At 34.6% G+C, this 15,135-nt stretch overlaps 1 protein-coding gene across 1 annotated transcript; it reads left to right on the plus strand.

Moving 5' to 3' along the window:
- The first annotated feature begins 9,147 nt into the window (after positions 1 to 9,147).
- sf3b5 (splicing factor 3b, subunit 5) lies at positions 9,148 to 12,981 on the plus strand. The gene is made up of 2 exons (NM_001002478.3): positions 9,148 to 9,323; positions 12,518 to 12,981. Exon 2 carries the CDS (start codon positions 12,541 to 12,543, stop codon positions 12,799 to 12,801), a length of 261 nt encoding a protein of 86 aa, NP_001002478.1. The 5' UTR covers positions 9,148 to 9,323; positions 12,518 to 12,540; the 3' UTR covers positions 12,802 to 12,981.
- The last annotated feature ends 2,154 nt before the right edge of the window (positions 12,982 to 15,135 follow it).

Genomic DNA, 15,135 nt, shown 5'->3' on the forward strand with positions numbered 1-15,135 from the left:
GCGAGTTACGTCGTTGTTTGGGAAACGCACCCCAGATTGTGTTACACAATTTGTTATAGCACCAGGGTCTGACAGTAAAAGTTAACCACTTTGTATAATTCTACACTGTAAAAAAAAATCTGTAAATTGACAATTTCCATATTTTGTGATTAGTCTACTTTTTTATTCATTTAGAATTGCATTATATTACCTTGATCTCTACTTTTATTGGCATTTTTAACAGTTTGAAGTGATATATTGTCTGGTTGGTGTTGTATATTATGTTGCAAAAACTATTATATATATACTAATATACTAAATATATATATATATATATATATATATATATATATATATATATATATATATATATATATATATATATATATATATATATATATATATATTAGTGACATTTTAGAATAGTTTGGGACAAGACATTGTTTAAGAAATAAAGCTGCCAGTATGTGTTCTGTAATTTTACAAACTTAGTTCACTATATAATATTTCTTAAACAATGTCTTGTCTCAAACTATTCTAAAATGTCAATAAAAGTCAGTTTGTTAAAGTTTCAACATCAAAGGTCAATAAAGCAGAGATCAATGTACCATAATGCAATTTACAACTGTAAATAAACAGTAAACCCAGAATACAGAAAATGTAAATTAACAGATATTTTTTACAGTGTAGTCACAAAAATAGGAATTCAGACAATGGAAAAAAAACGCATTTTAATGCATTCAAATTCATCCCATTGATTTACCACATTGACAAAAAGGTGCTGGGTTTTAAAGTAGTTTCCGTGTGAGCATCACTGAACATTTTAAACCAACACTCATGTTTTTCCAATAATGGTCCCAAAATTGGGATAAAACAACCCAGCATTTTAAAGAGTGTACAGTATTTACGATGGGCATTCAAATTCATAGCAAAATTACTTCACCTTAACAACCTTATCAATTCCAGTTCCTAGAGGGCCGCAGCTCCGCACAGTTTAGTTTCAACCCTACTCCAAAACACTTAAGCTGTGGTCACACTGCACTTTTCTCCCCATAGACTTCTATTCATAAGTACGTGAATGCGTCAGACCGGAAACACAAGCTAGTGTGTCAAGTTTCGCAGTTTGCTGCGTTGGAAAGTTCAAGCTTGGTGAACTCTGACCTGCAAAACTGCATCAGATGATTGTATGAGACCAATCAAAGATCAAAACATGACCTCTCTGGACAGAAATTTAAAACATGGACCAATCGCTTGCTTTTTTTAATGTCTAATCATCATGTTTAATCCCGCCCCTTTTTTGTAGCATCGTACAACAGAATTTCGCAATCACATACTCTAGTGTGACCGCAGCACTACCTGTAGTTCTCAAACAAGCCTGAAGAACTTAATTAGTTTAATCAGGTATGTTTAATTAGGGTTGAGACTAAACTGTGTAGAGCTGCGGCCCTCCAAGAACTGGAATTGACACTTGTGTTTTAACATATAATAACAACGATCATTGTTGAGCTGCTGAGCTTTTCTATCACAATATTATTGTAATTGCATATGTTTGTATAAACTTATTTGGCCATTTTAGACACCGTTTACACTTGTATTTAGTCGTCAAATTGTAATCCAAACAACAAAAACCAGGTGTAAATCTGCACTTTTTAGTACAAGAAGAGTTAATCACAAAATACAAGACTGCAGCAGCTGTTTTTAGTTATTACCAGAAGCTCTTATCTAGTTTGAGACCAGTGCCAGCTGTAAGGGGCCAATAATATGGCTCTCTAATACTTTGGAATCAAATAATCATGGCCTTTGAGCTGCCATTTGAGTCATTTTGTAGCAGAATTTCCCCCCACATGCAGTCTTGCTGCAACACCCTGGGGAAATTAAAGAACAGAGAGCTAGTATGCTGAAGAAGAGCTCAGCACATTTAACCTGAGGCCAGAGAAACAGCAGCGGCGGTTCGGGTCATTACTGGAGTTCACATTTAACTGTAGCCTTAGGGTGTAGGATTTTCACAACAATGCAAGATTGTTTCTTTTCCATGGCACATATGGTAATGTATTAAAATAATTGCGAAGACAGAGTCTATATCATGAAACCAAGAAGGAACATTTAGGTTGATTGCACCATGCGGCGGGAAAAAAAAGTGTTATATATCTGCCTCTTTTCATCCCTAAGGCTGGCTTTGATGAATACAAGCTAATTAAAGTTTGACATGGATTCCATAGGCTGTGGATGAAATCCTCTTTTAAACACTTCTACAACGTGCACTTGAGAGTAAATGAAACTTGAGGTAATAAAGATTGCCGCGGTAGTAATTGACTCCATTGAATCTGATCTAATTAATTGTAAAATGGCTCAGATAGTGAGAGATCTTTATAAACATTGTTATTTAATGACTCGGACACCTTGAAGAACATCTCGCTTGCTTGTCAGAAACAGAATAGGCTTGAGTGTCCCTGTGCACCCATAGGAGTATTGTATTGTGCTTTTTTGCTAATTTAAAATGTGATCAATAATGAAGCCATGGCAACAGGGATTGTTCACGCATTAATTAAGATTCTGTCATCGTTTGCTTGTCTATATAATGAAGTCAATGGGTTCCAAAATAACTCTGGACCCTATTTGATTTCCTTTAAAATTACTTGCATTCTGCAGAAAAAATAAGTCATGCAAGATTTAAATCATATGAGAGTGAAGTTACCATTACAGAGTTTTCCATTAATGTGATTTAAGGACATAACTTATAACTAAAGCCATGTTGACACCTGGTTTTAAAGGTAATAATTAGTGGTGAGCTGTTATCGGCGTTAACATGCTGCATTAATGCGAGACTCGGGCTATAAAAAAAATCGCCGTTAATCTATTCTCAAAGTTTGGTTGGGAGCTGGGTTTATTCTACGCAAGCTATGATGACTTTTACCTTGATATTTTAGCGCGGATGTATACCTGACTAGTGAGCCGTCTGACAAAAAAGTGCCCTTTAATCAGCAGGATGCCCTTCTGGATCTTTCACTTTATTCTTAGACACCATTGACTACGTTTACATGGACATCTGTAATCTATTTATTTGCCTTAATAGACTATAATATAATTAAGGTTTTTACATGAAGTGCTTTTATGTAAGAGTTTCCTGTAATTTTTGTGACTTTAACTGCAGTTCGGCAGTTTTACTTTCACTCATGAACATTTCATTCATGCCCTTGTGACAAACTAGGGTATTAGACGCAAATAAGGAGGAGTACCCTAAGGTCTGGTGAGAGTGTTATGGAATTCAATAATGCATGCCAAATGGAAAGAGAAAAACTTCAGCATTTCGCGTGTGTGTGTCTGTGCGGTCTTTTACTGAGAGCAGTGTGTGTGGATCTTGTCAGAAAATATGGCGAAAAGTCCTATATGACGTAATGGTTTGATTGGGGTGTTTATTTAAATAATGCCACTAATATATGCATACTCCACATGTCTTAATTCCATTTCTGTTTAGTTCAGTTATGACTTTAGTCGGATTAAGATCATTTAAAATCGCTGTTTCGAGTTTATGTAGGCCAACAGTTCAAAATTCATGTTTAACCGAATAAACAGTTAGTAAACACAAGTACATCTTATTGAACATCATTTATTTTAATTATCATAGTAGAACAGTTTCTCAAGTAGTTTGTGATGCATTTTGTAAACAGGAGATGAGCCCCTGGTCTAATGCGCCACCTGGCTGAGAAACCTTGAGAAGACTTACTTTAGTCATTTTTGGGTAGCACATATATTCTGAACGCCTGAATAAGTTAGATAAGTAAACAATCCAGAAATTGTTGTACAAGTCTATTTAGAAGCCTAGCAATTAGCTCTATGAAAGCTCTGCTTTGACCTTATTTGGCAAGGTCATGAATATTAATGAGCACTGCTATCATGTTTATCATGTCATGTCTCTGATGCTCACGGTGTGATGTACTCTGCAAAATCATATAATAATCATACTTCAGTTGTCAAAAAGGTTTGAACTAGAGATCTGCACAGGACTGAATTTTTAGTCTCGCTCCCGCCAGGTTTTATTCCGCACCTGACCACTCCCGCTGTATATTCAGCCTTTGTTCACTCGCTGCCTGACCCACCTTGTTTTCTACCTGACTCGACCGTTCTCAATAAATTTAGATCTGGTTTCCAAAATCTCAAGTTAAAATTGGGTACTACCAAAGGAAAGAGATAACAGATAAAAGTGTATGTCCCAGTATGTCCCAAATTGTAGTATGTTGAAAAGAGTTTGCCAAAGGTTCCCGGATGGTTTACTATTTCCAGTAAAAACATTTAAGTGTAGAAGCATCCATGCAATGCACATTGGACGTGAATTTGATTAGAACTACAAACGCGGGTAAAAAGTGTAAATAAACTACAAACATGATGGACACGCGAGACCAACCATCAAGTAGAGAGGCTTCAGTAAAGATGTTTGCATGATTGTTAGTTAATATCTAGCCAACTGAAAACTATTTAAATGTGTTTTCTGTGTTATATTTCATCTGCAACAACAATGTGAACTTCTATCAAGATTTGTTTGGACATTAACTTCTAAATGCATAATTACCCAAAGATCTGAGGAGATTTCTCTGCATGAAAGACTCGCTGGTGGCAGATTATCCTGCTGCTGCTTCTCCAATAAGGTAGGAAATTAAATATGAAATAAATGTGGACGATGTGGATGATTGACCGAGGAAGTAACTAAGTACCATAACAATCTGTTACAGAGGACGTAGTATGTCTCAAAGCTTGCATACTCTTTAGTTACACACTCAAAAGTATAAACTTTTCCTTCACAAAAAAGCACATACTTTTAGGGCATATAAATATATGAAATTGGGACGCAGCAATGTGTAACAATAAGCTGTTGAACAGAAAATAAGGGGAAAATATTACTGTTGTAATCTCTTTAGGAAACATTGTGACCAATCAAAGGCTTCCAGTGGGTGTATATTAACAATACTTTGAGTGTTTTGTTCTGATTGGCCGGTTTTTCACAAAGAGAACAATGAAACAATGGTATATGAGACTCATGGTATAGTGAAGTATCCAGATATTCATTCTATTGCACCTTTAAGATGTGCTTTGCTTGAGGAGATTACAATAGACCAAAGAGACCAGAGAGTTTTAATGCATCTCTTTTGTTCACTTTCATCTTTCCTGATGTCTTTGATGGAAAGGTCTATGGTCGATTAGGCTTTTTCTGATCTTTCCATGTAGCACTGCAAAATAAGCTCATGCAATTTACATTTGAATGAAAGAAGAGTAGAGTAGCAGCTTTTATTCCTGCTCTGACTGCCACAAAAGTACAGAAGGTGGTTTGAACTGAAAACCAAAAGTCATGATTTTTACATTTTTAATTCAAACCTATGATTTCAGCTGGACAGAAGTCTTGTCTGGCTTGTGGACTTTAAACATTTGGTCAGACAGTAGGTGTTTTTATGAATGTTTGAATGCATTTGACCACATTAGTGTTTAATATCAGTGGTAAGTGGTAATGAGTTTTTATTTGGCCAGGCATCCTTTTCTCTTTTTTGACCTTACATCCACACTAAGATGGAATTATTCTTAAATGGTCACAAAACACTAAAATACAATTTTTGAGGAGTCAGTCATATACTGTGTATATCTGTGCTAAAAACACTATTATGACACATATTTAGCTAACAAGTTTTTGCGTTGTATAGAGCAAATTCGTTCTTCCGGTTTAAAAATAAATTTTGAACCTGCGTCACAGCCATGAGATCATTGTGTAAGCTAAAATTGGCTGTCTGTACCGTAACAAGTAGTAGAAGAATTGTTTGGAGACTTGGGTCGTCAGTGTTGCATTTATAAATATGCCAAAAAGATTATGTGTGGACGCAAGCAGTTGGATTACAGTGGTCTGCTAACACACAACAAAAATATGTTTGTAAGGAACATTTTGTACCTGAGAGCTTTTCACATCTGAAAATGGTGCAGTCCAGATTTGATACACATATACTTTTTAATAAGACACAGTTCCACTTTGTGTTGATTGTCCTGTCTCTACCAATTTAGTAAGTGTGTGATCAGTGTTCTTTGTTTATGTTTATTCAGATGGCAAAGTTAGTTAGTACTTACAGCAGTAGTCTTTCAAAAATTGACTACTACTACCGAGTCTCTGCATCTACTGAGAAATGCAGAGGATTTTTTTTTCTCCTATTCGGTGTGCAGTATTAAAAATTCCATTAAAACAAGACTCTTCCAGCCTCCAATATCTTGTTTGTCACAGTTGGGAATGCATGAAATGTTCCCCAATGAAAGTGAAAGTGCCAAACTGCGATTAAAGTCGACAAATTAAGAATGAAACACAAGAATGGAACGGACTTTTGAAAACAATTTCATACATTTCCACATAAATGGATCAATTCAACAAACTTCCAAATCCATCTCTCTCTCTTTCTTTTTTCCTGTAAATTCAAGCTATTTGTTCCCCATACCTGTTGTGCTGTGCTTCTACAAAACAACACTGCTGTCAGAAAGCAAGGATTTTCACACCTCATGCAATATGTCATTGCGGGGACAAAAGAAGAACTGCTGACTTTGTGCCAAGAAGAACTATTTTTAATGTGTGATTCTCAGCTATCACATTTCCACGGATTCCACTAACACCTGTCTCTGCTCACTAAAGATTTTTCATCAGATGTAGCTGATTTAAAGAGATAAATCATTACTGGTTTCTGAAGTTGAGTGTTTTTATAGTAGATGATATAATAGAATGCACACATCACTGGTATCACTTATGCAGATTTTTCTTATCTGACTGCAATATATTCCTACTATACAATATGTGTTTCTGGTCAGGTGTTAATCAGACTTCTAGAAACATCATTGTTTTTCTATTTAGAAAGTAGGGCCAATGTTAAAATGTTAAAAACATGTTTATCAGATGTGTTTGTAAACGATAGATATTTTCACTTGAAATGTTCTTGCACAGTCATCTTGATTGCAGATAAATGTTCTGCACAAGAAGAACTGGTCTGAAAAATACAACATTAGTTTTGCTTCATAAGATAAAGGTTTGACCACTGATTGGCAATTGTAGACTCCATTAGTGACAGATTGTTAATCTTCAGCAAAAATATGGGTTGCAGAAGTGAGACCATTACTGTCATTTCCTCAAAATTGCATTAAGGAGATAAATAAAACCCATTCCCAACTGCCTGATTCCATTTTTTATGACTCACATGCTTGTTTTTCCCAAACCAAAATTCTTAATAACTTTCAAAAAGGAAATAATATCTGCTTTTATTTGATTGTTTTCCTTAATTAAACCTGTTATTGCACATGATTTTGCAAATAACATATCCATCAATCAGAGAAGTGAAAATTTATTACGACAAAATCTCTATTGTGTTTGCCTATGTGCATCCATAGATATATACACTAGATATCACATACGGACCCTGAGCATGTGTCAATAGCGCCGTTGTACAGGACTCCCAGGACAAATGTCATTCAACTGCACTAGTCAAGACTAATGCCAATGTGAAGATGCTGGACTAGCGCTGTGCACAGGTGTAGTAACAACAAAACAAAGCACAAAGGCAGAACATTTCATAGGTAAGATTTTTTTTTTCTGTTTTTGTATGTTAAGAACGTTTGTGCTAAACAAGTATTGATGATAATACAATCTCTTACTGCCGTCTTAGGCAAATTAGCACCTACGTGCTCTAAATGCTATAGGCTTATGCTAGTTTTGTTGAATAAAATAAGCAAACAATGTAGATGAAACAGGACAACAAGATGCTGATGTACAAGAAACTTGTATTATTGTTGGCTAAGTGAAGTAAATGCTAGTTTTTTAAATAACTTATAAGGGTGCCTGATACCATTACAGTATCTGGACATTAATTTGAATACTGTCCACCCAGAATTATTGAATATTACAAATTTTATACCATTTAGATCAGAAAGGTGGATATTATGCACATTAAAGCAGGTATATCAATAGTTCACACAAATTGTTCACAACAGAGATGCATTCACAAACGAATTGCTCCCTTAGTTGGCATTAGAAGTGGAAGTGGACGATGAAGTGTGTTTCAGGACATGGATTAGATCAAATTTAACAGGTAGGGAGGATAATACATTTCTATGGACACGAACACTCGCAATGCCCATGCAGTCACGTATCCATCTATGTGAAAAAGTGATGTAAAATTATAATTAAGCATTATTAACAATAATAAAAGCAAGAATAGAGAAATTATGTAAAGAGAAAATTGATTGATTGATTGATTGATTGATTGATTGATTGATTGATTGATTGATTGATTGATTGATTGATTGGTTGATTGATTGCAATTAAGTGTTGATGGAACACAGTATTTTTCAGCTGTCTCTCAGATATTGACAGGGATTCAAGATTCAAGGCTTGGAAATGGATTCAACCAGCAAGAACAGAACAGTGAACAAAAATGTCCTGGAAATAATTTTTTAGTCATCATATATGATATATAATAATACCTTGTGGTCATGTGCAAGTAACATAACTTTGTAAAGTTTTTAGAATGTAATATGTCGAGAAAAAAATAAGGTTACCTTGCAAATTTCCACCAAAAACAGTTCACATGGCAGGAGGGATTTCTTTGTTTATGAATCAATGGTAGAAGAAATGTTGAAGAAGTGCTGTTGATTGACTTTGTGACAACTAGTGGATTTTTTGGCATAATATAATTCAGTCAGACATAGAGTTGAATTAGGAACTTCTCTTGATAACATTAATATTATTATTAACATTAAATTAATAATAACATTAAAATTTCATTTAGACTGCTGATCGTAGGCTAAGCAACAATATCAAGTCAGTCAGAAGCCCTGGTGCTCTTTGGGTAATGCAAGAAACCTATTATGGAGGATTTTTACAATGTATGTAATTACATTATATAACCTAGAGATTTTACATAACATTATTTTATTACACATTTATCTTCTATTATTATCAGTGAAATGTTCAAGCTGTTGCTAAGCTGACTGTTTTTCCAAACCTCTGAAATTTCCTAGAGCAGTATTTATGATAGTCACGTAAGCTAATATAATGTAAGCTAGAATCAATATTCCACCTCCACACATCCCACATTTAAGGTATATGTAATACGGAGGATAAGAAGTCGTTATCACAATAATAAGGCCCAGCAGCATGAGCAGCGCTTTCCACCAGAGCGGAACTCTTGACTGCAGTGATATTTTCCACACATACAGATTTCAGAGTAACTATTTCCGGTCCGGTTGAAGTCACCTCGCACAGCCATTGTGTACAATAACTGCTGGGGGAATCATTCATTCGTTTTTCCATAAAACATCACAGTTTTTCATTATAGGTAAGCATACCGATAATATTTACAGAAATACCCACCACTAGTTTTAGCCGAAGGAGAAAAATAATTGCATTCTTTGAAGTAATGTAATTTTGCCACATTCGCATACCTAAGTTAGTTTGTTCACAGCGCAACGTTAGCTTACGTTATGATGATTGGTCTTTGTTTTAATTTATGAAATAAGTTATTTTTTTCTTTTCATATTTTTAAATGTTCATAATTTTGAATAACGCACGCATTTAGTCATACTGCGTTAAGTCAAGCGTGCTTTCAGGGTGCCCGCGGAGACCTAAAAAGATAGAGGTAACGTTAAAGTTAGTTTTATATTAGCACATTCTGACTTTCCCCTTAATAATACAGTTTCATAACAGTATTATTTGCAAACTCTAAATGGCGAAATCGTATTAGCAGCCAATGACTTTCAAAGTACAACATTGTTCCCTGTCAAATAAACAGTGTTAATGTTGTTTTCAAGTCACACTTGCATGCTAATTCCGATCGAATATTGAAAGTAACATGGTAAACATTATAGACACATCTAAATGAACAAATGTGTGAATATAAAACCAACTTTACCTCTAACAAATGTTTGAATATAAAACCAACTTTACCTCTATCTTAAAAAGTCTTATATTTCCAAAACACAATTGTAGACCTTAAAAAGTCTTAAATTTATTTAAATATGGTATTGTAGGTAAGCCTCAATAATTTTAAAACGGTCTTTAATTTTCCTTTTTTGTATCAAAGGTTACCCAATCAACCCAACACACACCCAATCATTAACAATACATCTCAATTAAACTTTTAGCAAAGCTCTATTTATAAGCAATATTATAACATCGTGTTGTGCATACAATAGTTTATTAAATTTTTTAACAGTTATTTTTTTTAAGTTATGTTGAAAAAAATGCATATATACAACTAGGGTCTGCTTTATTTGACACATTATTTAAAATATATATAATTTTATTTTTCCTGCAGGGCCATTAAAAAAAAAACCTATTGCGTTTATACCTATATGTGTCTGAAATCTCATTCTTGATGGTCTTAAAAAGGTCTTTAAAAGTTTTAAATTAGACCTGGTGAAACCTGCAGAAACCCTGGCTTTGTAAATGTGCAATACCTCTGAGCTACAACAACATGCTAAATGATCCACATTTGACTTCTTTGGTCAATTTTATCAATCTGGATTTGAATCTGCATTTATATCCCAATGCGTCTTTGAGACTAAACCGTATAGCGCTTTACGAAGCAAGAATTCAAATGGAATGCAGTCTATGTGTAGATAAAGATATGTAGTACTTGTAGAATACTGCATACTTGCATACTGTTATGCAAACACTGGAAAAATAAGTTATTTATTTTTGTTCTATGCTATTGATCAGATCTGTATTCTAGTTTGAAACATAATGCATTTATAGTTTATTTTTAAATTTGTTAATTTTATTGATTTACTTATTGCGCTACATTAAAACAAACCTGTCTCCTAAAACGGATCATAAAAGGCCCTAAATATTACTATACCGTAATAGTAGTTTTTGGAGAACAACAAAATAAGGATATTTAGACGTTTACAATGGCTAAAACACAAAATTCTTCCTATTTTTGAATCAGACATACCAATGTGTTTGTAAAATAATAATGATTTGATTATTTTTATTATTTTACAAGCACATTAGTATGTCTGATACAGTGTCATAGGGCTGCATGATATTGGAAAAATTTAACATAGTGAGTTAGATTGATTAGGATGATTGTAGGGGAGTGCATATGCATAAAATATAAACGATCTACAATTAACAAAAAAAATGGAATTATATAAACAGCGTTTTATTGTTGTTCCAGGAGTCAAACTGTGATCAGGTATACAGTAATTAAAATGTAAAATAATACTGCATAGTCTTCGTATTAGAACCAATTCAATAGAATTTGTCAAAGTTAAAAACAGTTCAATTTCTGAGGCCTGCACGCTTTTAAAACTCTCACAGACCCTTAAAAAACACTTAAAAGGATGAGTTATAATCCAAGCTCAACATAGGCCTGGGCAATATTGCAAAAAAAGGATCACAATATCAGGTTTTATATAGTTCGATATAGATAACTATTGAATATTTTTAACAGTACATTTGTGAATATTAGGATTTGTTTTATTTAACCACTTTATTTTAATTTACCAACATTACTGAGGCAAATAGTTTTAATAGTCAAGAACAAAATATTTAAACAGACTATCTGATCTCTTTATTATATAAATATAAGTGGTAAAGAAACTCCTAAACTTGATAAATAAAATGTTAAAAAGTGTACACAATGGCAAAGAGTAAACGCTGAACAATTAAAGCAAACTTTGAGGTTTACTGTATCATTATTCATACCTTAAACTCTGTCAACAAAACAAATTATGATAATCAAATCTGAGCTTTCAAGTAAAGAAACCGACCATCATTATTCAAATACATGTTACAAAATTGTGAGGTTGAATGACTTCATTACCCACTAAGCTAAAAAAAATCTTTCACATGGGGAGCTAGTGGCTGAGATGCACAAGAAAAGAAACCAGAAAGACTCTCTAGCGACATCCTTACATCCTTTTTATTTACAATCTCTTCACTGCTGCTCTATGGCACTCATTTTATGCCTGCTGTTATTCTGACCTGAAGTAACATGCGTGTGCTTTGTGTGAAGCTGACTGGTTAGCTTTAGGACTTGCGGCTTTCTTAAAGTTCTGATGTTTTTCATTTAAGTGTACCTTGAAAATGCGTGTGTTGCTTGCACACCATGTGCACATTGCTCCCATGTGCGTGTTGTGCAACTCGCGCATGCACCTTCATTGAAAACTTACACCCTAAGCTTATTGGCATTGCTTCCAAGGCACGTGCCCAGCAGCCACATCTTAATAAAACTATAACGCTTCATACCAAAACTTCTTAGCAGACATTTTTTATTATCGATATTGACAATAGTGTTTGATCAGTAAATACCGATATCCATTTTATCACCCAGCCATAATTCAACATTGCATATACTGGCAATATGGCTATTGCGAATGTTTACATTGCGATATCAATGCTGAAACGATATATTACGCAATCCTACCATGTCGCTATTATTGTCTTGTCTTTATGCAAATTTCTCTCTTGTACTTCTGGTAGGGTTATTTTTATTCAATTTTAATTGTTGTTTTGTCTTCGTGTCAGAGGGAGAGGTTTTCTAATCGAAGATGACAGACCGTTACAACATCCACAGCCAGCTGGAGCATCTCCAGTCCAAATACATTGGCACGGGCCACGCGGACACCAGCAAGTGGGAATGGCTGGTTAACCAGCACAGAGACTCGTACTGCTCCTACATGGGTCATTTCGACCTTCTCAACTACTTCGCCATCTCAGAGAACGAGAGCAAGGCTCGGGTGCGCTTTAACCTAATGGAAAAGATGCTGCAGCCCTGCGGCCCTCCAGCTGACAAACCTGAAGATGCCTAGCACACTTTGGCTGAATTCATACTGCTGCTGAAGAGATGTGCAGAAAGATCATATGGACTCATGCTGGTTGTTTAAGAACCAGTCTATGTCTACCTGTCTGTTTTTTTTAATGCTGTAATTTTTTGTGATATTTTTTTTTTTGTATTGTTGAAAAAAATAAAGTTGATACTCTTACACACATTCATTGGTTTTATTGTTTTTCTTAAAATAAAAAGCCAATAAATGGACTAAACAAAAAAGAAAAAAAAAATCATATCTTGACTTGCATCCAGTGGTGTAAAGAAACAAATTACAAATATTTTATTTTCTTAGAAATTGTAATTTACTTAATAGTTTTGCAAATGTGTACTTTCCCTTGAGTACATTTTTAGCTTAGTTTCGGTACTTTTACTCCACTACTTTTCTTCAACCTGCAGTCACTATTTCATTTTTTTTTTTTTTTTTGTCTATGGGGATTAGAAGATTCAGTCCTGTGATTCATGTCTAATCAAATCGCACAGAAGGTAAATCGCATCATAATGAACTACCTGAAGAAATGGGTGATTTATAATTGCAGCAAATTGTTTAGAAGCATTAAAAGTGTCCAAAAAGGTGCCATCTTTACACTCATTTCCCCAGAGTCTGTTTAGATGCATGTCACTGAAGAGAAGATGACAAATGTGCACTATGATGAAATGGCCAAAAACACCCAGCAGGCACAAGATGTCAACATGATGTCAGATTAGCGTACCCCAGCATTGTGGGGACGTTACATTTTGTTTCGAAATGAAAATCCAACATCCAACCAAATATCAACATCTAATGATGTTAGAGATTAACTTTTAGTGGACGTTACCAATATGATCTTTATCAGGCATTGGATTTTGGTTGCTATACCTCACAAATGTGAGTATTTGACGCTGGTTTAAAATGTTGGTTCAACGTAAAATTTTGGCCACTTTCTAACCACCTAAAGTCAACCAAATATCAATGTCAGTTGACATTGTTGTTGGACATCAAAATAACATCTCTAGACATTAAATTTTGGTCACCTCACGTAACAACCTAAATCTAACCAAATATTAACATCTTTTGACATTGTGTGCCTGCTGGACTATAACTGAATGCACTACAGAATGTAACGTTTACACACATCCACAAATGACTTGTAAATGCAACAGCTGTTTACAGTGTAATACTCACTACTCTTGAGTACTTCTGAAAGGGCTACATTTTAGTCATATTTGGAGTAATATATACAACAGATACATTTACTCTACTGGCACTACATTTTTCGGCAAGTTATAGTACTTTAACGTAAGTATGATTTTTCAATACTCTTTTCACCACTGCTTGCATCCAATTGAAATGGACCTGAAATGTAAAATAAAGTAATGCGGTGCATGATTTTGTCCTTTGGGAACCAATTGGATCGTTGGAAAATATAGGATGATTTATGAATGGATGAAAGAGGGGCAGATAGCCTGATGGTCCCATCTTCGAGATGGTGCAACTGACCCAAAGTGAAGATAGATCATTTCAAAGATCAAAGTGAAGATAGAGGGAAAGTTATGGTTTTTGATTAAAGATAATGAGGGCAAATAGACATGGTAGCCCAGCGGTTAGTGCATCGACATATAGCACTCAGGGTGTCCCGACTTCAAATTCCTTGGACCTTTTCCAGTCCTGCCCCCCACTCCACTTCCTGTCATCCCTCTGAGTGGATAACGAGGGCATTTCAGGATAAACCACTGTAAACTACAGTTAATATTACCATTTCAAATGGAATTTTCATGAAAATTGTGACTGAATTACCAGATTTTGAAAACACTTTAAATCTTGTAACATTAGCTAATCATAAAAAAAGCTTTGTTAAAATCACATCACCTGTATGTATGTGTGTGTGTGTATATATATGTGTATATATATATGTGTATATATATATATATATATATATATATATATATATATATATATATATATATATATATATATATACATACATACATACATACATACATACATACATACATACATACATACATACATACACCTGTCTCCAAAAAGGAATGTGTGGCGAAAAATTGCTACATGAATTTGCCCATCATCATCCCAGTGGCTCAGTGGGTAGCACAATCACCTCACAGCAAGAAGGTCACTGGTTAGAGTCTCAGCTGGGTCACTTGGCATTTCTGTGTGGAGTTTGCACGTTCTCCCCTTGTTCGTGTGGGTTTCCTTCAGGTGCTCCGGTTTCCTCCTCAAGTCCAAATACATGTGCTATAGGTAAATTAGGTAGGCTAAATTGTCCATAGTGTATATGTGTGAATGAGAGTGTATGGATGTTTCCCAGTCATG

Source organism: Danio rerio, chromosome 13, assembly GCF_049306965.1.
Source record: "Danio rerio strain Tuebingen ecotype United States chromosome 13, GRCz12tu, whole genome shotgun sequence".
In the NCBI taxonomy this organism is placed as follows: domain Eukaryota; kingdom Metazoa; phylum Chordata; class Actinopteri; order Cypriniformes; family Danionidae; genus Danio; species Danio rerio.

Excerpts from the sequence above, each read along its gene's own strand:
- sf3b5 (NM_001002478.3), top strand. The coding sequence starts at position 12,541 with ATGACAGACCGTTACAACATCCACAGCCAGCTGGAGCATCTCCAGTCC.